We start from the raw sequence: 25678 nt of genomic DNA, 5'->3' as shown, positions 1-25678 counted from the left end.
TGTTTGTAGTTCCCAAAAAAGAGGGAACTTTCAGACCAATTCTGGATTTAAAAATTCTAAACAAATTTCTCAGAGTTCCATCGTTCAAAATGGAAACCATTCGAACAATTTTACCTACAATCCAGCAGGGTCAATTTATGACTACCGTGGATTTAAAGGATGCGTATCTACATATTCCTATCCACAGAGATCATCATCAGTTCCTAAGGTTCGCCTTTCTGGACAAACATTACCAGTTTGTGGCTCTCCCATTCGGGCTAGCCACTGCTCCAAGGATTTTCACAAAGGTACTCGGGTCCCTTCTAGCGGTTCTAAGACCAAGGGGCATTGCAGTGGCACCTTACTTGGATGACATTCTGATACAAGCGTCGTCTCTTTCAAAGGCAAAGGCTCACACAGACATCGTTCTGGCCTTTCTCAGATCTCACGGGTGGAAGGTGAACATAGAAAAGAGTTCCCTGTCTCCGTCGACAAGAGTTCCTTTCTTAGGGACAATAATAGATTCTTTAGAAATGAAGATTTTCCTGACAGAAGTCAGAAAGTCAAAACTTCTAAACGCTTGTCAAGTTCTTCACTCTGTTCCACGTCCTTCCATAGCTCAGTGCATGGAAGTAGTAGGGTTGATGGTTGCAGCAATGGACATAGTTCCTTTTGCACAAATTCATCTAAGACCATTAACTGTGCATGCTGAAACAGTGGAATGGGGACTATACAGACTTGTCTCCAGTGATTCAAGTAGATCAGAAGACCAGAGACTCACTCCGTTGGTGGCTAACCCAGGATCACCTGTCCCAGGGAATGAGTGGGTCATCGTCACGACCGACGCCAGTCTAGTGGGCTGGGGTGCGGTCTGGGACTCCCTGAAAGCTCAGGATCTATGGTCTCGGGAAGAGTCTCTTCTCCCGATAAACATTCTGGAACTGAGAGCGATATTGAATACTCTCAGGGCTTGGCCTCCACTAGCAAAGGCCAGATTCATAAGATTCCAATCAGACAACATGATGACTGTTGCTTACATCAACCATCAGGGGGGAACAAGGAGTTCCCTGGCGATGAGAGAAGTGACCAAAATCATAAAATGGGCGGAGGATCACTCCTGCCACCTATCTGCGATCCACATCCCAGGAGTGGAAAACTGGGAGGCGGATTATCTGAGTTGTCAGACATTCCATCCGGGGGAGTGGGAACTCCACCCGGAGATATTTGCCCAGTTGACTCAATTATGGGGCATTCCAGACATGGACCTGATGGCGTCTCGTCAGAACTTCAAGGTTCCTTGCTACGGGTCCAGATCCAGGGATCCCAAGGCGACTCTAGTGGATGCATTAGTAGCGCCTTGGGCCTTCAACCTAGCTTATGTGTTTCCACCGTTTCCTCTCATTCCCAGGCTGGTAGCCAGGATCAAACAGGAGAGGTCCTCGGTGATCTTGATAGCTCCTGCGTGGCCACGCAGGACTTGGTATGCAGACCTGGTGAATATGTCATCGGCTCCACCATGGAAGCTACCATTGAGACAGGATCTTCTAGTACAGGGTCCATTCGAACATCCAAATCTAGTTTCTCTCCAGCTGACGGCTTGGAAATTGAACGCTTGATTTTATCTAAGCGTGGGTTTTCGGATTCTGTGATAGATATTCTGGTACAAGCCAGAAAACCTGTAACTAGAAAAATTTACCATAAAATATGGAAAAGATATATCTGTTGGTGTGAATCCAAGGGATTCTCATGGAGTAAGATCAAATTCCTAGGATCCTTTCCTTTCTCCAAGAAGGTTTGGATAAGGGATTATCAGCAAGTTCTCTAAAGGGACAGATTTCTGCTTTATCTGTCTTGTTACACAAACGACTGGCAGCTGTGCCAGATGTTCAAGCTTTTGTTCAGGCTTTGGTTAGGATCAAGCCTGTTTACAGACCTTTGACTCCTCCCTGGAGTCTGAATTTAGTTCTTTCAGTTCTTCAAGGGGTTCCGTTTGAACCTCTACATTCCATAGATATCAAGATGTTATCTTGGAAAGTTCTGTTTTTGGTTGCTATTTCTTCTGCTTGAAGAGTTTCTGAGTTATCTGCTCTGCAGTGTAATCCGCCCTATCTGGTGTTCCATTCAGATAAGGTTGTTTTGCGTACTAAACCTGGTTTCCTTCCAAAGGTCGTTTCTAACAAGAATATTAACCAGGAAATAGTTGTGCCTTCTTTGTGTCCGAATCCAGTTTCAAAGAAGGAACGTTTGTTACACAATTTAGATGTAGTTCGTGCTTTGAAGTTCTATTTAGAAGCAACAAAGGATTTCAGACAAACGTCTTCTCTGTTTGTCGTTTATTCTGGCAAGAGGAGATGTCAAAAAGCTACTGCTACCTCTCTTTCCTTTTGGCTGAAAAGCATCATCCGATTGGCTTATGAGACTGCCGGATGGCAGCCTCCCAAACGCATCACAGCTCACTCTACTAGGGCTGTGTCTTCCACATGGGCCTTCAAGAACGAGGCTTCTGTTGATCAGATATGTAAGGCAGCGACTTGGTCTTCCCTGCACACTTTTGCCAAATTCTACAAATTTGATACTTTTTCTTCTTCGGAGGCTATTTTTGGGAGAAGGGTTTTGCAAGCCGTGGTGCCTTCCGTTTAGGTAACCTGATTGGCTCCCTCCCTTCATCCGTGTCCTAAAGCTTTGGTATTGGTTCCCACAAGTTATGGATGACGCCGTGGACCGGACACACCAATGTTGGAGAAAACAGAATTTATGCTTACCTGATAAATTACTTTCTCCAACGGTGTGTCCGGTCCACGGCCCGCCCTGGTTTTTTAATCAGGTTTGATGATTTTCTTTCTTTAACTACAGTCACCACGGCACCCTATAGTTTCTCCTGTTTTTTTCTCCTGTCCGTCGGTCGAATGACTGGGGTGGGCGGAGCCTAGGAGGGACTATATGGACAGCTTTTGCTGTGCTCTTTGCCATTTCCTGTTGGGGAAGAGAATATTCCCACAAGTTATGGATGACGCCGTGGACCGGACACACCGTTGGAGAAATTAATTTATCAGGTAAGCATAAATTCTGTTTTTCTCCTCCTTGGAGTCTCAATTAAGATTTTTCAGGCTCCTCCTTTTGAGTCTATGTATTCTCTGGACATTCAACTACTTTCTTTTCGCTATCTCTTCTGCTTTAAGAGTTTTTGTATTGTCTGCTCTCTTTTCCTGCTTTAACTATGCATTGAAGAATGAGCCTCTCTGGCCATTCTTCAATGCATAGTTGAAGCAGGAATGTTATAGCTCCTAAAGGCAGCACATTGCAATGTTAGGACCAGTCAATGTTGGGACACCTTGTAAGTTGGTGACTGGCTTAAGCAAAATATGGCCATACTAGTCTTAAAGCCCATTTACATGGGCCATTGTGTGCAGTACAGCGGTCCCACCCCTTGCTCTCTCCCCCCTCTCTTTTGTGCTCTCTCCCCCTCTCTTTTGTGCTCTCTCCCCCTCTCTTTTGTGCTCTCCCCCCCTCTCTTTTGTGCTCTCTCCCCCTCTCTTGCACTCTCTCCCCCTCTCTTTTGCACTCTCTCCCCCTCTCTTTTGCACTCTCTCCCCCTCTCTTTTGCACTCTCTCCCCCTCTCTTTTGCACTCTCTCCCCCTCTCTGTTGCACTCTCTCCCCTCCTCTCTTTTGCTCTCTCTCTCACCTCTTTTGCTCTCTCTCCCCTCTTTTGCTCTCTCTCCCCTCTCTTTTGCTCTCTCTCTCCCCTCTCTTTTGCTCTCTCTCTCCCCTCTCTTTTGCTCTCTCTCTCCTCTCTCTTGCGCTCTCTCTCCCCCTCTCTTTTGCGCTCTCTCACCCCCCTCTAATTTGCGCTCTCTCACCCCCCTCTCTGTTGCGCTCTCTCTCCCCCCTCTCTGTTGCGCTCTCTCTCTCCCCCTCTCTGTTGCGCTCTCTCTTTCCCCCTCTCTTTTGCGCTCTCTCTCTTGCACTCTCTCCTCTCTCATTTGCGCTCTCTCCCCTCTCTTTTGCGCTCTCTCCCCTCTTTTTGCACTCTCTCCCCCTCTCTTTTGCACTCTCTCCCCCCTCTCTGTTGCACTCTCTCCCCTCCTATCTTTTGCTCTGTCTCTCCATCCCTCTCTTTTGCTTTCTCTCCCCCTCTTTTGCTCTCTCTCCCCCTCTCTTTTGCTCTCTCTCCCCCTTCTCTTTTGCTCTCTTCCCTCTATTTTGCTATTTCCCCTCTCTTTTGCTCTCTCTTCCCCCCTCTCTTTTGCTCTTTCGCTTCTCTTTTGCTCTCTCTCCAACCCTCTCTTTTGCTCTCTTTCTTCCCCTCTCTATTGGTCTCTCTCCCCCCTCTCTTTTGTTCTCTCTCCCCCACTCTCCCCCCTCTCTTTTGATCTCTCTCTTCCCCTCTCTTTTGCTCTCTTTCCCCCTCTTATTTTTTCTCTCCCCCTCTCTTTTGCTCTCTCTTTCCCCCTCTTATTTTCTCTCTCCCCCTCTCTTTTACTCTCTCTCCTCCCTCTTTTTCTTTCTCTTCCCTCTATTTTGCTCTTTCGCTTCTCTTTTGCTCTCTCGCTTCTCTTTTGCTCTCTTCCCCTCTCTATTGGTCTCTCTCCCCCCCTCTCTTTTGTTCTCTTTCCCCCCACTCCCCCCCTCTCTTTTGCTCTCTCTCTTCCCCTCTCTTTTGCTCTCTTTCCCTCTCTTATTTTCTCTCTCCCCCTCTCTTTTACTCTCCTCCCTCTTTTTCTCTCTCTTCCCTCTATTTTGCTCTTTCCCCTCTATTTTGCTCTCTCACCCCCCTCTCTTCTGTTCTTTCCCTTCTCTTTAGCTCTTTCCTATATATTTTTGTCTCTCCCCCTCTCTTTCTATTTCTCTCCCATCTATCGCGCCGACCGTGCCCGGCCTCGCTCCCGTCCGGCCGCGCCCACTTTCGTGGAGGTAAGGCCAGGTGTGTTTGTCCTCGTGCTGTCTCTACTGCGCATGACAGCTTCGGACAAACACACTTGGCCTTTTATATTATAGGATTGTGTAACTAAGATCCCATTTTTAATATATGAGCTTAGGTGATTTTTGCAATATTTAAAATGTTTTGATAATATAGAAGTGAATGTGCGCCAATATTCTAGTTTGTGTAATTATTTGGTTGGTTGGCTGCACCCCTAAGAAGTAATATAAATAAAAATAATTTTGTAAGGTGTGCTGAACCATTTGTATTTCTTTTACAAGATATACCGAGTCCACGGTTTTCATCCTTTACTTGTGGGATATAATCCTCCTGCTAACAGGAAGTGGCAAAGAGCACCACAGCAGAGCTGCTATATAGCTCCTCCCTTAACTCCTCCCCCAGTCATTCTCTTTGCCTATGCTAGCAATAGGAAGGGTAAAGTTTATGTGGTGATAAAATGATAGTTTTAGTTTTTCTTAAGATTTTTTTTATTTTAAATTGTACCGGAGAGTACTATTTTTCCTCAGGCATGACAGAGAAGAAGAATCATGCCATGAGTCTGATGATCTTAGCAGTTGTAACTAAGATCTATGTTGGTTCCCACAAGATTTGCTGAGGAAGTACAGGAGAAATCTTCAGTATGGGGGACCGTTTCTTGCTGCAAGCAGTATTAAGGTATGTGCAGTCATTTACATTCTGAGGAGACCTGGTATATTAGAATTTGGCTGACATATTCCCCATGCGGGGAGAGGGTGAACAGTATTCCTTATTAAAAGAAGGGTGGTACTGTAGTAACCTGGGTATAATTATCCCATTCTAGAGGTAACATGGGATACTTAAGGGCTATGTGGTTTTAGACACTGGGGCAGCCTAGGAAACGCCTAATGTTAACGAATATGGGGCTTTTTGAGGCAGAATTTATTTTTTTCTAAGGGGTTCACATGGCATGTTCATTGCAGAAAAAAAGCTGTGTGTACATTTGTCTTTTCTTGTTTAAGACGCTTCCCATGCGGTTTTCTTAAGATTGTTGGTTCATCAGACATGATGGGTGGAGCCTAATTTCGCACTTCAGTGCGCAGTTAATTTCTGGAGAGTACAGCAGCCATTAGCTACGGTTGGGACCAGACTGTGAGGTTGTGTTTTGGAGTGGGACCGGATCGTTTTAGCAGGTCTTGGGGGCAGGTAGGCGCCACAACAGAGCTGTGGCGAGGTGCAGAATCAAGTTAAGTGTAATTTGACTGCAAAACGTTTTTTACTGCCTAAACTTACTCAAATTAAGATTTAACTCTCCTATTACTTGTGGTGCAATATCCGATTGTACATTAGGCTCAAATATCAAAATTACTCATTTTGTATAACGTTTTAACGACTTTGCAAAAACGGTGTACACTTTTTATTCTTAAAGGCGCAGTACCCGTTTTTTTGCTGAATTGTTTTTTCACATATAATAAAGATTGGAAACGACTTGTGCTGTTATTACTAGTCTGTACAATATGTCTGACATGGGAAGTCAGTGTTCTATGTGTTTAGAAGCCATGGTGGAACCCCCTCTTACATTGTGTCCTTCTTGTACTGAAAGGGCCTTACACTGTAAAGATCATATTTTAAGCAAGGAAAGTATGCCTCAGGATGGTTTTCAGTCTGAAGAGAATCAGAATATGCCATCTAATTCTCCCCAAGTGTCACAACCTCACGCAAGCGACACAAAGTACTTCTAGTGCGTCTACTTCTTTTACTTTGCAAGATATGGCTGCAGTTATGTCTACTACCCTTACAGAGGTATTATCTAAACTGCCAGGTTTGCAGGGTAAACGTCATAGGTCAGATATTAATGTAAATACTGGACCCTCTGATGCCTTAGTGGCTTTTTCTGATGCACCCTCACAATGCTCTGATTTGGGGGTTAGGGATTTTATGTCTGAGGGAGAACTTTCAGAGTCAGGAAATTTATTACCTCAGACAGATTCGGACGACATGTCCTTTAAATTCAAATTAGAACACCTCCGCATGTTGCTCAGGGAGGTTTTGACGACTCTGGATGATTGTGACCCTATCACAATTCCCCCAGAAAAATTGTGTAAAATGGACAGATATTTAGAAGTACCTACTTACACGGATGTTTTTCCGGTTCCTAAGAGAATTTCGGAAATTGTTAAGAGGGAATGGGATAGACCAGGTATACCGTTTTCTCCCCCTCCTAACTTTAAGAAAATGTTTCCTATATCTGACACCATGAGGGACTTCTGGCAATTGGTCCCTAAGGTGGAGGGAGCTATATCTACTCTAGCTAAGCGTACAACTATACCCATTGAGGACGGTTGTGCTTTTAAAGACCCCATGGATAAATATATAAATAAATATAGCTTGCATGGTTCCAGTAACTCCTGCAGCTGCCTTTTGGTTTGACGCCCTGGAAGAGTCTCTGAAGGTAGAGACACCTTTAGAGGACATTTTAGATAGAATTAAGGCTCTTAAGTTAGCCAATTCATTTATGACTGATGCTTCTTTTCAAATTGCAAAATTAGCAGCGAAAAATGCAGGCTTCGCCATTGTGGCGCGCAGAGTGTTATGGCTAAAGTCATGGTCGGCTAACGTATCATCTAAATCTAAGCTTTTATCTATTCCCTTCAAGGGTAAGACCCTATTCAGGCCTGAGCTGAAGGAAATAATCTCTGACATTACTGGAGGTAAGGGTCACGCCTTACCTCAGGACCAGTCCCTCAAGATGAGGGGTAAACAAAATAATTTTTGTTCCTTTCGAAATTTTAAAGGAGTATCTGCTTCCTCTTCCTCCACTAAGCAGGAAGGGAACTTTGCTCAATCCAAGTCGGTCTGGAGACCTAACCAGGCCTGGAATAAAGGTAAACAAGCCAAAAAGCCCGCTGCTGCTACCAAAACAGCATGAAGGGGCAGCCCCCGATCCGGGACCGGATCTAGTAGGGGGCAGACTCTCTTTCTTTGCTCAGGCCTGGGCAAGGGATGTAATGGATCCCTGGGCATCTTTCACGGTTGTCTGTAGACCAGACAAAAAGAGAGGCGTTCTTATGCTGTGTAAAAGACCTCTACACCATGGGTGTAATTTGCCCAGTTCCAGATCTGGAACAGGGGCAGGGGTTCTATTCAAATCTATTCGTGGTTCCCAAAAAAGAGGGAACCTTCAGACCAATTTTAGATCTCAAGTGTCTAAACAAGTTTCTCAGAGTCCCATCGTTCAAGATGGAGACCATTCGTACAATTTTGCCAATGATCCAGGAGGGTTAATACATGACCACGTGGATTTGAAGGATGCGTATCTTCACATTCCTATCCACAAGGATCATCATCAATTCCTGCGATTTGCATTTCAGAACAAACATTATCAGTTTGTGGCCCTTCCTTTCGGGTTGGCCACGGCTCCCAGGATCTTCACAAAGGTTCTAGGGTCTCTTCTAGCGGTTCTCAGACCACGAGGCATAGCGGTGGCGCCCTATCTGGATGATATCTTGATCCAGGCGTCGACTTATCATTGTCCAAATCTCACACGGACATCGTGTTGTCATTTCTAAGAACTCACGGTTGGAAAGTGAATGTAGAAAAGAGTTCACTAGTTCCACAGACAAGAGTTCCATTCCTCGCTTTCATCTCAGACCACTACAACTGTGCATGCTCAGTCAGTGGAATGGAGATTATGCAAATTTATCTCCTCAGATAAATCTGGACCAAGAGACCAGAGACTCTCTTCGTTGGTGGTTGTCACAGGACCATCTGTCCCAAGGGATGTGCTTCCGCAGGCCATTTTGGGTAATAGTAACAACAGACGCCAGCCTCCTGGGCTGGGGTGCAGTCTGGAATTCCCTGAAGGCTCAGGGGGTGTGGACTCAGGTGGAGTCTCAATTGCCAATCAATATTCTGGAATTGAGAGCGACATTCAACGCGCTACTGGCGTGGCCTCAGTTGGCTTCGGCCAATTTCATAAGATTCCAGTCGGACAATATCACGACTGTGGCATATATCAATCATCAGGGGGAACAAGGAGTTCTCTAGCGATGATAGAAGTATCAAAGATAATCCAATGGGCGGAGAATCACTCTTGCCATCTGTCTGCGATCTATATCCCAGGAGTGGAGAACTGGGAAGCGGATTTTCTAAGTCGTCAGACTTTTCATCCGGGGGAGTGGGAACTCCATCCGGAGGTGTTTGCAGCCTTGATTCATCAATGGGGCAGACCGGAATTGGATCTGATGGCATCTCGACAGAATGCCAAACTTCCACGTTACGGGTCCATGTCAAGGGATCCCCAGGCTGTACTGATAGATGCTCTAGCAGTACCTTGGTCGTTCAACCTGGCTTATGTGTTTCCACCGTTTCCTCTCCTTCCTCGTGTGATTGCCAGAATCAAACAGGAGAGGGCTTCAGTAATTCTAATAGCACCTGCGTGGCCACGCAGGACTTGGTATGCAGATCTAGTGGACATGTCGTCTCTGCCACCGTGGAGACTGCCATTGAGGAAGGACCTTCTCATTCAAGGTCCGTTTCAACATCCAAATTTAATTTCTCTGCAGCTGACTGCTTGGAGATTGAACGCTTGATTTTATCTAAGCGGGGTTTCTCTGGGCCGGTCATTGATACCTTGATTCAGGCTCGCAAGCCGGTCACTACTCTTTTTGGCTGAAAAACATCATCCGCCTGGCATATGAGACTGCTGGACAACAGCCTCCTGAAAAGATTACGGCTCATTCCACTAGACGATGCTTCTGTTGAACAGATTTGTAAGGCTGCGACTTGGTCCTCCCTTCATACTTTTTCCAAATTTTCCAAATTTGATACTTTTGCTTCTTCTGAGGCTATTTTTGGGAGAAAGGTGCTTCAAGCAGTGGTGCCTTCCGTTTAGTTTCCTGTCTTGTCCCTCCCTTTCATCCGTGTCCTAAAGCTTTGGTATTGGTATCCCACAAGTAAAGGATGAAAACCGTGGACTCAGTATATCTTGTAAAAGAAAAGGAAATGTATGCTTACCTGATAAATTGATTTCTTTTACGATATACCGAGTCCACGGCCCGCCCTGTCATTTGGGACAGGGTTTTTTTTTTTTTTTTTTAATAAACTTCAGTCACCTCTGCACCTTGTTAGTTTTTCCCTTTCTCTTCCTATACCTTCGGTCGAATGACTGGGGGGAGGAGTTAAGGGAGGAGCTATATAGCAGCTCTGCTGTGGTGCTCTTTGCCACTTCCTGTTAGCAGGTGGATTATATCCCACAAGTAAAGGATGAAAACCGTGGACTCGGTATATCGTAAAAGAAATCAATTTATCAGGTAAGCATAAATTTCCTTTTTTATATCTTCTCATTACCACTTTTTTCTTACCCTACAGATTATATTAAAAGGCTCCGGTACTGTGAGTATTTGGGCAAGTACTTTTGTCAGTGTTGCCATGAAAATGCACTCTCTGTTATCCCTGGACGCATCCTGAGGAAATGGGATTTCAGTAAATATTATGTCAGCAACTTCTCCAAAGATCTTCTAACAAAAATCTGGAGTGATCCACTGTTCAACCTACAGGATGTAAACAGCGCACTTTACAGGAAAGTTAAGGCACTGGAGCAAGTTCGGGTATGTGTCATATCTATAAATCTATTTATAACTTAGGCTGAAAACCTACCCATTTGTTTGTGAACTATAAAGATAACATTATATGATAATGTCTCATGTTAGCTATCCTCTCCTATCTTTATCTTTACAGCTGTTGAGGGTTCAGCTGGTACACTTGAAGAATTTGTTCAAAACTTGCAGATTGGCCAACGGGTAAGTGTGTGTTTTGGACCAGTCTTCTAAATCAGCCTTCAGTAGTCAATACTGTCTAATATTGAATTATCTGAATATGAAAACAAATCTAAAATAGGGAATTTTAGCACTTTTTTGTTCTAAAATACCGCCCAGATAGTATTTATCCCTTCCATCTACTCAAATAATTTGTTGTTGTGTCTTTTATAGCTGTTTATTTTAATCTTTGTACAGCATCCTAGAGTCATATGACACTGTCCCTGGACACTTGACTGAGGATCTCCATCTCTTCTCCTTAAGTGACCTTACTGCAATAAAGAAGGGAGAGTTGGTACTACTTCTAAAGGAGTTAGTCAAAGCTGGCACGCTGCATGTTGATAAATGCATGGTGAGAACTTCCTCTGTAAGGATATTCAGAAAAAAATACAAATAATTGTCATACTCTGCCCTCCCCATCTGTATATTTCTTAACCACTATTTGATACAGATGTAGTTGGTCAATAATTACTACATCTTTCAGTCTCTCACACTTCTTGGTGTCTTAATGACACCCATATTTAGTTTAAGCATTTACTCTATATGGCTATGTTTTATTGGTGGTTTTACATTTCTCTTGTGTTCTTAACTCTTTGTGTAGTTATGTCAAGCAAAGGGCTTCATATGCGAATTCTGCCAGAATGAAGATGATGTGATCTTCCCTTTCGAGTTGAGTAAATGTCGGAGATGTGAAGGTAAGAACATTTGAGATAAAAAGTTATATTTATAATGTGGTGATGTCACTTAAAGGTATAGGAAAATCAAAATGAAACGCATGATTTAGACAGAGTATGTCATTTTAAGACACTTAAATTCACTTCTATTTCTTTCATGTAATTGGCAAGAGTCCATGAGCTAGGGACGTATGGGATATACATTCCTACCAGGAGGGGGCAAAGTTTCCCAAACCTCAAATGCCTATAAATACACTTCCCACCACACCCACAACTCAGTTTTACAAACGTTGCCTCCTATGGAGGTGGTGAAGTAAGTTTGTGCTTGATTTTTAAGATTTCTTCTATGATGAGCGCTTCTAAGCATTCTGAAGCCCAATTCCTCTCAGAGTACAGTGTTTGTCAGAGGGATGTGAAGAGAGTATCGCCTATTGATTTTGCGGTTTCTCTTGCGGGAAATCTTTTCAAGGGTTCTCTGTTATCGGTTGTAGGGATTCATCTCCTACCTCGCTTTTCAGATCGACAATATACTCTTATATATCATTACCTCTGCTGATAGTTTTCAGTACTGGTTTGGCTATCTGCTATATGTGGATGGGTGTCTTTCGGTAAGTATGTATCATTGTTTAAGACACTCTCAGCTATGGTTTGGCGCTTTATTTTACGCAAATTTCGTAATTCCTTGCATCTTTGTTGACTTTAGATGTTTTGGCACAAAATCGCGTTTATGAGTTGTGCCATTTTCTGGTGTTGGTTTTGCACCAAAATGTTTTAACTTTCTTTTGCATAACGGCATCTTCTATCTTTATCCATCCGGTGCGGAGCGGCTCCATCTTCAAGACATCCGGCGCGGAGCATCCTCTTCTTACGACGACTCTTCCAGAATGAAGGTTCCTTTAAGTGACGTCATCCAATATGGCGTCCCTTGAATTATGATTGGCTGATAGAATTCTATCAGGTAATCGGAATTAAAGGTGAAAAAATCCTATTGGCTGATGCAATCAGCCAATAGGATTGAGCTTGCATTCAATTGGCTGTTCCAATCAGCCAATAGAATGCGAGCTCAATCCTATTGGCTGATTGGATCAGCCAATAGGATTGAAGCTCAATCCTATTGGGTGATTGGATCAGCCAAAAGGATTTTTTCACCTTTAATTCCGATTGGCTGATAGAGTTCTGTCAGCCAATCGGAATTCAAGGGACGCCATCTTGGATGACGTCACTTAAAGGAACCTTCATTCTGGAAGAGTCGTCGTAAGAAGAGGATGCTCCGCGCCGGATGTCTTGAAGATGGAGCCGCTCCACACCGGATGGATAAAGATAGAAGATGCCGTCTGGATGAAGACTTCTGCCCATCTGGAGGACCACTTCTCCCAGCTTCGTTTAGGATGGATGTTCGGTCTTCAAAACTGTAAGTGGATCTTCGGGGGTTAGTGTTAGTTTTTTTTTTTAAAGGGTTTATTGGGTGGGTTTTATTTTTAGATTAGGGTTTGGGCACTTGAAAAAGAGCTAAATGCCCTTTTAAGGGCAATGCCCATCCAAATGCCCTTTTCAGGGCAATGGAGAGGTTAGTTTTTTTTAGTTAGGATTTTATTTGGGGGGTGGGTTGTGTGGGTGGTGGGTTTTACTGTTGGGGGGTTGGTTGTATTTTTTTTTACAGGTAAAAGAGATGATTTATTTGGGGCAGTGCCCTGCAAAAGGCCCTTTTAAGGGTCTTTCTTTTTCTTTTTTTTTTTCATTTCTTTTTTTTATTTTGTGTAATTTAGTGCTTTGTTTTTTTGTAGTTTAGGTAATTGAATTTAATTATGTAATTCATTTAATTTAGGTGTTAATGTAACTCAGGTTAGGTTTTATTTTACAGGTAAATTTGTATTTATTTTAGCTAGGTAGTTAGTAAATAGTTAATAACTATTTAGTAACTATTCTACCTAGTTAAAATAAATACAAACTTGCTTGTAAAATAAAAATAAACCCTAAGCTAGCTACAATGTAATTATTAGTTATATTGTAGCTAGCTTAGGGTTTATTTTACAGGTATTTAGTTTTAAATAGGAATTATTTAGGTAATGATAGTAGGTTTTATTTAGATTTATTTTAATTATATTTAAGTTAGGGGGTGTTAGAGTTAGGGTTAGACTTAGGTTTAGGGGTTAATAAATTTAGTATAGTGGCGGCGACGTTGGGGGCAGCAGATTAGGGGTTAATAAATGTAGGTAGGTGGCATTGATGTTAGGGGCGGCAGATTAGGGGTTAATAATATTTAACTAGTGTTTGTGATGCGGGAGTACAGAGGTTTAGGGGTTAATATGTTTATTATAGTGGCTGCGATGTCCGGAGCGGTAGATTAGGGGTTAATAATTTTATTTTAGTGTTTGCGATGCGGGAGGGCCTCGGTTTAGGGGTTAATAGGTAGTTTATGGGTGTTAGTGTACTTTTTAGCACTTTAGTTATGAGTTTTATGTTACGGCGTTGTAGCATAAAACCCATAACTACTGACTTTCAGTTTACGTTATGGATCTTGAAGTTATAAGATGTACCGCTCACTTTTTAGCCTCCCAGGCAGACTCGTAATACCGGCGCAAAGGAAGTCACATTGAAAAAGGACTTTTTGAAAGCTGCGGTAATTACATTGTGTTATGGCCAAAAAAGTGTGCGGTGTCCCTAAACCTGCAAGACTCGTAATACCAGCGGTAGTGAAAAAGAGCTTTAACGCTGCTTTTTCACCCATACCGCAAAACTCGTAATCTAGCCGTATGTTATTTTAAAATCTGGATTTTAATTGCTCCTGAGGTTTTTTTCCTATTCAAGATACTATTCCAGTATTATGTTCTAAAGAATGGTTTATCCTGATTCCCTTTTGGGACTGTACTACTATTTCTATGGAAATTGGTACTTATTTTTAGGATTCTTTAGAGTTTGAATATAACCTTAGTAGAGCATATTTACGTACTGTTTTTATATTTTTAGCTCAGCTTTATCTGTGGCTGATATTAGTGTTCTCTCAACCTTTTGTTGAACAGTTAACAGTTTAGATTTACAAGTATATAACTCTGATTATTTATTTCTTATGTATTCATTTTATTATGTTTACTATATGTATGATTATTATTTCAAATATTTTTTATTATCTCTAGCTTGTTAGGATAATAATTTGTTTGATTTCTTTTATCTCCACTATTTGGAGGTTTATAGTTTTTTCTGCCCTATTTTTAGTCCGGTGATGTAGATCAGTTGGTGAATGTCCTGACTACAAACGCTTGTTCTAGATCCAAGGGTCATAGATTCATATCCCGGCAGGGTTAATACAGCCCTTCAGCCTTTTGAGGTCAATTTATTCTGTACCATTTATTTGGGTAATAATAACAACTGTTTTTTATCAGCTGCTAATTTGGTTAACTCCGAATGTAAGCACTGAAAACGCTTTTTTTTTTTTTTTTTAATCCTTCTGGGAGAAAAACTATATATAATTACTAGTTGTGTTAGTCTGCATGAAAGTGCGGTTCTCAAACCAGTTCTTCTGGTGGGGGGCAGATTAGATTGTTTTTGGATGAACTCAGTCCAAAATCTATATTATTCTTAGGGTTTGAATAGATTTTTAGAATGAGACCTTCTATGGGAAGAATCTTTCTTTCTCAGTACACTCTGTGAATTTTTTTCAAAAGTGATTATACCAGTTCTTTAGCAGGAATAGGGATTGGGTTTCTATTCAATTCTATTCTTTGTCCCAAAGAAGAAAGGTTTATTTAGTCCAATCTTCGATCTGAAGACTTTATATTGTTTTGTTAGAGTCTCAACTTTCAAGTTGCCGATTATAAGGACTATTATGCCTTTTTGTTCAGCAAGGTCATTTCATGTCCACTTCATTTTACAGGATGTTTATCCTCATATTTTATTTCATTAAGACCACTTGTGAATTCTGAGATTCTCTTTTCTAGATAAGCTTTACCAATTTGTCGCTTTTCCATTTGGTCTAGTGACAGCTTTATGAATCTTTTTCAAAGGTTCTGGGTGCCCTTCTTTCTGTAATAAGACAGTAGGGTATTGTGATGTTTCCTTATTTGGATGGTATGTTGGTATTGGCTTAATCTTTTCTTTTACTGGAATCTCTCATGAATCAACTAGTTTTGTTTCTTCAAAACATGGTTAGAGGATTTAATTTACCTAAGAGTTTCGTGATTCCTCAGACAAGGGTCACCTCTTTTTGGGTTTCTAGATGGATTCTGTGTTCATGTCTTTGTCTTTATCGGACAAAAGTAATTTGTAATTGGCGTTAGCCTGTCAAACTTCCAGTCTAGAACATTCCTTTCAGTGGCTATGTGCATGGAAGTTTTAGGTCTCATAACTGCAGCATCGGGCGTGGTTCCCTTTGCTCGTTTTTCATCTGAGACCTCTTTTGCTTTGCATATTGAATCAGTGGTGCAGGGATTGTTTTCAGATATCACAGTTGATATTCTTAAATCCTAACACTCAACTCTCTCTGTTTTGGTGATTAGACTATCATCGTTTTTTTCAGGGGTCTTCCTTTTGTTCGTCCTTTGTGGACTGTATTCTTAATGTAAGCGAGTCTTACAGGTTGGGGAACTGACTGAGGGTCTCTGACAGCACAAGGGGTTTGGAAACTTCAAGAGGCGAGGTTTTCAATCAATATTTTAGAACTCTGTGCTATTTTCAGAGTTTTTACAGGCTTGACCTCTTTTAGGAGAGAACTTTCCATTTTGCTTTCAGACAGACAATATCACAACTGTGGCATATGTTAATTGCTAAGGAACTGAAAGTCCCTATTTGATGATTAAGAAGTATCTAGAATACCTTCTTAGATGGAATTCATCTCCTGTCTAATTTCTACGATTTTTATTTCAGGTTTAGACATTTGGGAGGTGGATTATCTCAGCCGTCAGTCTTTACATCCGGGAGAGTGGTATCTCTATACAGATGTGTTTTCTCAATTTCCCAGGTACCTTTTCAGGTCCAGGGATCCTCAGGCAGAAATGGTGGATGCATTAGCAGTGTCTTGGTTTTGCAACCTGACTACATCTTTCCGCCTCTGTATTTTTCTTCCAAGGGTGATTTCCAAGATCATATTGGAATAGTCTCATGTGTTTCTGATAGCATCAGCATGGCCTCACAGGTTTGGTATGTGGATCTTATTCAGATGTCCAGTTGCCATCCTTGGCCGCTTTCTCTTTGGCCAGCCCTCTTGTTTTAGGGGTTATTTCTCTTGCAAGGTGTATCCAGTCCACGGCTTCATCCTTTACTTGTAGGATATTCTCATTCCCTACAGGAAGTGGCAAAGAGAGCACACAGCAGAGCTGTCCATATAGCTCCCCCTCTAGCTCTGCCCCCCAGTCATTCTTTTTGCCGGCTCTGACAGCAGGGCCACTCTGCGGAAGGGTAAAGTGAATGTGGTGTTTGATTTGTAGTTTTATATCTTCAATCAAGAGTTTGTTATTTTTAAATGGTACCGGTTTGTACTATATACTCTATAGCAGAAATGTGATGAAGAATTCTGCTAAGAGGAAAATGATTTTAGCATGTTGTAACTAAAATCCATTGCTGTTCCCACACAGGACTGAGGAGTACCAGAAAACTTCAGCTGGGGGGAACAGTTTGCAGGCTTAACTGCTATAAGGTATGTTCAGTCATCTTTTTCGAGACAAGACTCAGTAATGCTAGAAGACTGACAAGAATCCCCATGTGGGGAAGGTAAGCCATGTTCTGAGACTCAGTATAGAAGGAAGGCTTACTTAACAGGGCTCAATAGGCTGGTGGACACTGTTACAGGGCAATCGATTATTTAATAGGAAAAAATACTCATAGACGTTTTTTAGACGTTTTTTATGCACTTTGGTGTGTTATATGGGGTTATCTTCCACATGGCATATGTTTAGACACCTATTTGGGATTTTGAAGGCCCCACAACTCCGGAGTGGAGGGGGCCTAAATTTCGCGCCTCAGTTGCGCAGTTGATATTGCAGACAGTTTCATGCAGCTTCACGTGGAGGGTCCAAAGAAGCTTGTTTTCCACAAAACTAATCCCCAGGGGCAGGTAGGCGCAAGGTGCTGTAGTTTATTAACCGGTTGTCAGCTTTAGGTTGCTCCGGTTTGGGCATTAAGGGGTTAATCTTTGTGCAATCATTTCAAAGCCTTAGGCTCATATGGTAAAAATTTCAGAGAGATTGGATCAATTTTCACGGTTTGGTAAAATTGTGTGCGCTTTTTATTTCTTAAAGGCACAGTACCGTTTTTTTCAAATTGTAAATTTTATTTGAATAAAGTGTTTCCAAGCCTGCTTGTGAATAATACTAGTCTGTTAAACATGTCTGACACTAAAGAGAGACCTTGCTCTATGTGTTTAGATGCCATGGTGGAACCCCCTCTAAAATTGTGTTCCAAGTGCACTGATGTGTCTATACACTTTAAAGATCATATTGTGTCACTTAAAAATGTAGCCCTAGATGATTCTTTGACGGAAGGTAACGAGGATAGCCCGCCTTCCTCTCCCCATGTGTCGCCACCAGTTACGCCCGCGCAAGCGATGCCTAGTACCTCTAGTGCATTGGCCCCTATTACATTACAACAATTAGCGACAGTCATAGATAATTCCCTTGCGACATTTCTATCCAAACTGCAAGTTTTTCCTACAAAGCGTGATAGCTCTGTTTTAAGAACAGATTATGAGCAGTCAGAAGCTTTGGGAGGTTTATCTGATGTACCCTAACAACACTCTGAAGTGGCGGTGAGGGATTTGATGTCTGAAGGAGAAATTTCTGACTCAGGAAAGGTTTCTCAGCGAGCAGAATCAGATTCATTAGCGTTTAAATTTAAACTGGAACACCTCCGCGTATTGCTTAGGGAGGTATTAGCCACTCTGGATGATTGTGATCCTATGGTGGTCCCAGAGAAATTGTGTAAAATGGACAAGTATCTAGAGGTCCCTGTATACACTGATGCGGTTCCGATCCCTAAAAGGGTTGCGGATATTGTTACTAGGGAGTGGGATAGACCAGGTGTCCCTTTTGTCCCGTTCCCCCCCCCTATTTTTAAGGAAATGTTCCCAATAAATGACCCCAGGCGGGACTCGTGGCAGACGGTCCCTAAGGTTGAGGGAGCGGTTTCTACTCTTGCTAAGCGCACAACCATACCAATTGAAGACAGTTGTGCTTTTAAAGATCCGATGGATAAAAAATTAGAAGGTTTACTTAAGAAAATTTTTATTCAACAAGGTTTCCTTCTCCAACCCATTGCCTGCATTATTCCTGTAACTACTGCAGCGGCTTTCTGGTTTGAGGCGCTGGAGGAGTCGCTCCAGACGGAGACCTCATACGACGAAATTATGGATAGAATTAAGGCTCTAAAGCTGGCTAATTCTTTTATCACGGATGCCGCCTTGCAATTAGCTAAGTTAGCGGCAAAAAATTCAGGTTCGCTTTTCTGGACAAGCATTACCAGTTCGTGGCTCTTCCCTTCGGTTTGGCCACTGCTCCCAGAATTTTCACAAAGGTGCTAGGTTCCCTTCTGGCGGTGCTAAGACCGCGGGGCATAGCAGTAGCGCCTTATCTAGACGACATCCTAATTCAGGCGTCGTCTTTTCCCAGAGCCAAGGCTCACACGGAGATTGTACTGGCCTTTCTAAGGTCTCACGGGTGGAAGTTGAACATTGAAAAGAGTTCTCTGTCCCCATTCACAAGGATTCCCTTCCTGGGAACACTAATAGATTCGGTAGAAATGAAAATATTTCTGACGGAGGTCAGAAAGTTAAAGCTTTTAGCTACTTGCCGAGTACTTCATTCCACTCCTCAGCCATCTATAGCTCAGTGCATGGAGGCAATCGGATTAATGGTAGCGGCAATGGACATAGTCCCTTTTGCTCGAATACATCTCAGACCACTGCAACTGTGCATGCTCAAACAGTGGAATGGGGATTACGCAGACTTGTCTCCTCAGATACAATTGGACCAGAGGACCAGAGACTCTCTTCTCTGGTGGTTGTCTCAGGATCATCTGTCTCAGGGAACATGTTTCCGCAGACCAGAATGGATCATTGTAACGACCGATGCCAGTCTGTTAGGCTGGGGTGCAGTCTGGGACTCCCTGAAAGCTCAGGGCCTATGGTCTCGGGAAGAATCTCTTCTCCCGATAAACATTTTTGGAACTGAGAGCGATATTCAATGCGCTTCAGGCATGGCCTCAACTAGCTGCGGCCAAATTCATCAGATTTCAGTCGCACAACATCATGACTGTAGCTTACATCAATCATCAGGGGGGAACGAAGAGTTCCTTAGCGATGAAGGAAGTCTCCAAAATAATCAGGTGGGCGGAGGATCACTCCTGCCATCTCTCAGCAATTCACATCCCAGGAGTGGGGAAGCGGATTTTCTAAGTCATCAGACTTTTCACCCGGGGGATTGGGAACTCCACCCGGAGGTTTTTGCTCAGCTGACTCGGCTATGGGGCACTCCAGAATTGGATCTGATGGCGTCCCGTGAGAACACCAAACTTCCTCTCTATGGATCCAGGTCCAGGGACCCCAAGGTGGTATTGATAGATGCTCTAGCAGCGCCTTGGTCCTTCAATCTGGCTTATGTCTTTCCACCGTTTCCTCTTCTCCCTCGTCTGGTCGCCAGAATCAAGCAGGAGAAGGCTTTGGTGATTCTGATAGCGCCTGCGTGGCCACGCAGGACTTGGTATGCAGACCTAGTGGACATGTCATCTGTTCGACCATGGACACTGCCATTGAGGCAGGATCTTCTAATACAGGGTCCATTCAAGCATCCAAATCTAGTTTCTCTGCGTCTGACTGCTTGGAGATTGAACGCTTAATTCTATCAAAGCGTGGTTTCTCTGAGTGAGTTATAGATACTCTGATTCAGGCTAGAAAACCTGTCACCAGGAAAATCTACCATAAGATATGGCGGAAATATCTTTGTTGGTGTGAATCCAAGGGTTACTCATGGAGTAAGATTAGGATTCCCAGAATATTATCTTTTCTCCAAGAAGGATTGGAGAAAGGATTGTCAGCTAGTTCCTTAAAGGGACAGATATCTGCTCTGTCTATTCTCTTACACAAGCGTCTGGCAGAGGTACTAGACGTTCAAGCGTTTGCTCAGGCTCTAGTCAGAATCAAGCCTGTTTATAAACCTGTGGCTCCGCCATGGAGTCTTAATCTAGTTCTTTCAGTTCTTCAAGGGGTTCCGTTTGAACCTTTACATTCCATAGATATTAAGTTATTATCTTGGAAAGTTTTGTTTTTGGTAGCTATATCTTCTGCTCGAAGAGTTTCAGAATTGTCTGCTTTACAGTGTGATTCACCTTACCTGGTGTAATGACAAACATCATCCTTGTTTGTCATTTATTCTGGTAAGAGAAGAGGTCAGAAAGCGACTGCTACCTCTCTTTCCTTCTGGCTGAAAAGCGTCATCAGGTTGGCTTACGAGACTGCTTGCCAGCAGCCTCCTGAACGAATTACTGCTCATTCTACCAGAGCTGTGGCTTCCACTTGGGCTTTCAAGAATGAGGCTTCTGTTGAACAGATTTGTAAGGCAGCGACTTGGTATTCACAGGATACTTTTGCCAAATTTTACAAATTCGATACTTTTGCTTCTTCGGAGGCTATTTTTGGGAGAAAGGTTTTGCAAGCAGTGGTGCCTTCCGTTTAAGGTACCTGTCTTGTTCCCTCCCTTCATCCGTGTCCTAAAGCTTTGGTATTGGTATCCCACAAGTAAAGGATGAAGCCGTGGACTGGATACACCTTGCAAGAGAAAACAGAATTTATGCTTACCTGATAAATTACTTTCTCTTGCGGTGTATCCAGTCCACGGCCCGCCCTGACAATTAAGTCAGGTAAATACATTTTTTTTTGTTTAAACTACAGTCACCACTGCACCCTATGGTTTCTCCTTTTTCTCCTAACCTTCGGTCGAATGACTGGGGGGTGGAGCTAGAGGGGGAGCTATATGGACAGCTCTGCTGTGTGCTCTCTTTGCCACTTCCTGTAGGGAATGAGAATATCCCACAAGTAAAGGATGAAGCCGTGGACTGGATACACCGCAAGAGAAAGTAATTTATCAGGTAAGCATAAATTCTGTTTTTTTCCACTGGGATCTCAAATTACTAATTGGATGGGATGGAAATTGATTAGTGTTTAGTCATAGAGGTTTCTCTGACTCAGTTTTTATCACTATGTTGCAGCCTTATAAGTCTGTTTCAAGGAACATGTATTATCAGGTTTGGAAAACCTATATTTTATGGTGTTCTCATAAATTCTCTTGGCATTCTTTTAGAATTCCTAGGATTTTACAGTTTTTTCAGGATCGTTTGGATAAGTTTGTCTGCAATTTTTTTGAAGGGCCAAATCTCTGTTCTTTCTGTTTAATTTCCTAGAAAGATTGTTTAAACTTCCTAATATTCACCGTTTTGTTCATGCTTTGGTTGGTATCAATGTAAATGAGAAACCCAGCACTCACCAACCAGACCAAAGGTGCACGCTAGTGGGGTTCATGCACTAACCCCAATAGGGTATAGTAACAAAGTAGAAGCAGCACCAGCTTGGAGTATTCTTATTACCTTTTATTCATCAGAGACATATAAAAACGACGACGTTTTGGTCAGAATGTATAACATGATTAAGGTCAGATTCTGACCAAAACGTCGTTGTTGTTTTTATATGTCTCTGATGAAGTTCTTCAGGCAGCTGTCTTTTTGATTCTCATGCTTTTGATTTAAGTTTTTTTTTAAGAAAAACTTAATTATTTTGTGGATTTAATTTCTCAGTGGAAATAGCTGTTGTTATTTTATCCCTCCCTCTCTAGTGACTCATCTGGACTTCCACATCTTGGGTATTTCTATCCCATACGTCACTAGCTCATGGACTCTTGCCAATTACATGAAAGAAATCATAATTTATGTAAGAACTTATCTGATAAATTAATTTCTTTCATATTGGCAAGAGTCCATGAGGCCCACCCTTTTTATGGTGGTTATGTTTTTTTGTATAAAAGCACAATTATATTTCCAGTTCCTCTTTTTGTATGTTATCACCTCACTACTTGGCTATTCGTTAAACTGAGTTGTGGGTGTGGTGAGGGGTGTATTTATAGGCATTTGAGGTTTGGGAAACTTTGCCCCTCCTGGTAGGAATGTATATCCCATACGTCACTAGCTCATGGACTTTTGCCAATATGAAAGAAATTATCAGGTAAGTTCTTACATAAATTATGTTTTTCAAATTTACTTTGTTGCAAAAGAATATGTACATATCTAACACTACTGGAAGCTAGCTGGTGATTGGTGGCTACACACATTTGTCTCGTCATTGGCACACTTAATGTGTTCAGCTAGCTCCCAGTAGAATTGTGTTGCCTCTTCAGCAAAGGAAACCAAGATAAATAATCACATTTGATAATAGAAGTAAACTGGAAAGGTTTTTAAAATGGTGTGCTTTATCTGAATGATGAAAGTAAAATTATGGGTTTCATGTTCTTTTAATAGTATGCAAGAATAAGTCACTAAATCTAGTAGTAACTTAATCAGGTGCACAAAAAGGCCATTCTGAAACAAATGAGATCTGTACATGTTCAAATCTGTAATGTAAATATATGTACTTAAGTGGGCAAAACAAAACCCAACTGAACTACAACACGTTTCTTTGTTTTTTTACTGCTCATTGTTAAAAGTATTATGGATTACATCCATGTTAAAGAGTAGGCAGAATCCTTAGCATAGTCTACCTTCATACCTCCTTTTCCTGTCCGTGTTTTAATTGACCAAAGTCACAGAAACGGGTTGTTGGGTCAGATCTTCATATGTCAATGCTATGAGTGTGAATAATTTGGTATGTTGGTCGGTATACATTTTATTTTCTTGTGACATTAATGGACTAGTGGGGTTCAGTTCTAAAGCAGCCCTTATAAAGGCATAGATGGGGACAGACCTGCTGTCTAAGAAACAACATCAATTTGGGAAGTTATGCAAGGAATTGGACAGCTGTTCATAAGATGTTTTAGCATATTTAAGCCTTTTCTCTAGTGCACTGGTTTACAAACCTCTCTTCAGGCCTCCCTAACCAGACAGATTTTTAAGATATCTGAACTAGAGCACAGGTGAAATAATAATCTGATTAGTAACCATGGTTATTAACCTGCTCTCACCCAAGGTAATCCTGAAAATCTGTCCTGTCAGGGAGGCCTGGGGACAGGTTTGCAAACGAGTGCTCTAGTGGTAATGTGAGGTGTTCTAGTGCTCAAAATCCATCTCACAGGGAAGCCTGAGGAGACGGAGAAAGGATCTTCTAATATCTTGGATGCTTCCATTTCAAAATAAAGTACCACAAACCTGTGCAAAAGAGCCTTCAACCTGTTCTGAACATGGAACACAATGAAGGAACATAATTGGAATTCATAGTCCAATAATACATTGCAAATATAAATATTAACATGATGTGGGGTCAACTACCAAGGTTTAAGGTCTGCCTGGTTGTAAAGAAAACTGCAAGTAGATATCTAAAATGGATAAAGAACCAGTAAATAGAGTAGATTTGCATAATCAACAAATGCATGATAAAAAGACAATGCAGTAGCACTTAGTCTGAACCTCAAATGAATAGTATAGTTATGTCTATTTCCACTCACCCTGTATCATGTGACAGCCATCAGCCAATCACAAATGTACTGAAAGGGGTCAAGAACAGAGCTGTAGCCTACACACTTTTACTCCAATAGGTAGAAGCAAAACAAACACTTGTAGAATGGAGTATATGTAGAAAGGGGAGGTGCCCTAAGGTTTCTACCTACTTCACAAAGGCATAAGGGAATATGCAAAACTAATACCTGTATAGATCACTATCAGAGTTTGAGAGAAAAGGTGTCCATTTGTGACTTAAATTCAGGTAGGTAAATCTTGTATGTAGAGTATCTTGTAATGTAAGACTATAAATCTTGTATGTAGACTATATCTTAATTGCAAGTATGGTTGCAAGTTTATTATTTGGAATTTGACTGTAGCTGTGTGGGATAGTTGTATATTGAGAGTTCAGCTGGTTGGATAGTCCTATTTGGTGAGTTAAGGTTGTTGCAGGTAATGTTTTTGTGTAATGAGAGTTTGGATATAGTGCATTTGCAGATGGGATTATTGTAAATTGGGATCATAGCTTATTTACTTGTGGGAGAGGAGTTGCTTATAGCAAGTTTGGATGTGGCTTAGATGCAGATATGATTATACCGAGTTTGTATTTAGTTTGGTTGCACATGGAATAGCTGTTGATTGAAAGTTTGAGTTTACTACTTTGCTTGTAGGTAGATGCATAGCTGTTTAGGGTCATTTAGGTGGTGGTGGGGTAATTGTGTAATTATTTTGCATCTAGATTAGTTGCTGTGGTATATCAAGATTTTGAGTTATTCAGGTTTAGGAGGCATAGATGTAGACTGTAAGTTTAGTGTTCTCTGCTATAATGAATAAATGTATTTGTGGAGTTCGTATATAGTTTATTTGTGGTATAGAATGGTTCATTTACATGTAGTTCAGATGAAGGAAGAATAATTTGAGTGTTTGTTGAGAATTTGTTCTTCTAACCTCACTTGATTCTTATTGTCTTTCTACACATTTACAGACTGTAAAGCTTGCTACCATAAAAACTGCTTTCGATCTGATCAATGTCCAAAGTGTGATCGATTGAGAGCAAGAAGAGATATGCTGGCCAGGCAAAGCCTAGAAGCCTACAACTCTGACCAGGAGGAACAATAGCCCACACAAAAATCTCCAACAACTATTGTGAGAGGCAGGATCTAAAAACTTCCAAGGATATATTCATCAAACATAAGTTCCAACTGCTTAATTTCAAGGAGATCCAACGGTATCTTAAAAAAATTCAACATTTGTGTTAAAGGTTCTTTTATGTAAACAGTATCACTTGGTTGCACAATAGCCATGCATTACATATGTTTTGTAAAATGATCAAGTATTTGTTTCTTTACTTTTCATCAAAATGAAAGCATGACCGTAAATATTATAGGTATTTATTTTTTATATTTTCTTAATATTTAAAAATTGTTTGTAACTATCAATTTCTGATCAAAACTACTATTGGCAAATATATCTAGTTTGCAAGGGTTTGCTTCTCCTTCTACCAAGGAAAGTGTACAAGATACACTGCTTACTTGTTTTATGACCTGCTGCCTGCATGGCTGTAGATTTTTTTGCTTTACCAAAACACATTGAATTTATTACTTCTAAGAAGCACGTATGAATGTTTTGTAAAAGTAATTTTTCACCTATCTGAAGTGAGAGACTGATTGGCAAATCTAGTTCTGTAACCCTGGT

The 25678-nt window shown here is 41.6% G+C and overlaps 1 protein-coding gene across 4 annotated transcripts in view; it reads left to right on the top strand.

Moving 5' to 3' along the window:
- RUBCN (rubicon autophagy regulator) overlaps positions 1-25312 on the top strand; it is a 222708-nt gene extending 197396 nt beyond the window's left edge. For all 4 annotated transcript variants that reach the window (XM_053710291.1, XM_053710290.1, XM_053710289.1 and 1 more), the window contains 5 exons: positions 10246-10484; positions 10615-10676; positions 10890-11043; positions 11293-11386; positions 24969-25312. In XM_053710291.1, coding sequence (XP_053566266.1) covers positions 10246-10484; positions 10615-10676; positions 10890-11043; positions 11293-11386; positions 24969-25102 — 683 coding nt within the window. In that variant the 3' untranslated portion in view covers positions 25103-25312. The remainder of the gene's footprint in view (positions 1-10245; positions 10485-10614; positions 10677-10889; positions 11044-11292; positions 11387-24968) is intronic.
- Positions 25313-25678: the final 366 nt, after the last annotated feature.

The sequence above is a fragment of the Bombina bombina genome, chromosome 4 (assembly GCF_027579735.1).
Source record: "Bombina bombina isolate aBomBom1 chromosome 4, aBomBom1.pri, whole genome shotgun sequence".
Taxonomy (NCBI): Eukaryota; Metazoa; Chordata; class Amphibia; order Anura; family Bombinatoridae; genus Bombina; species Bombina bombina.
The sequence above is the reverse complement of the archived record's forward strand: the minus strand, read 5'-3'. Positions and strand labels throughout refer to the sequence as shown.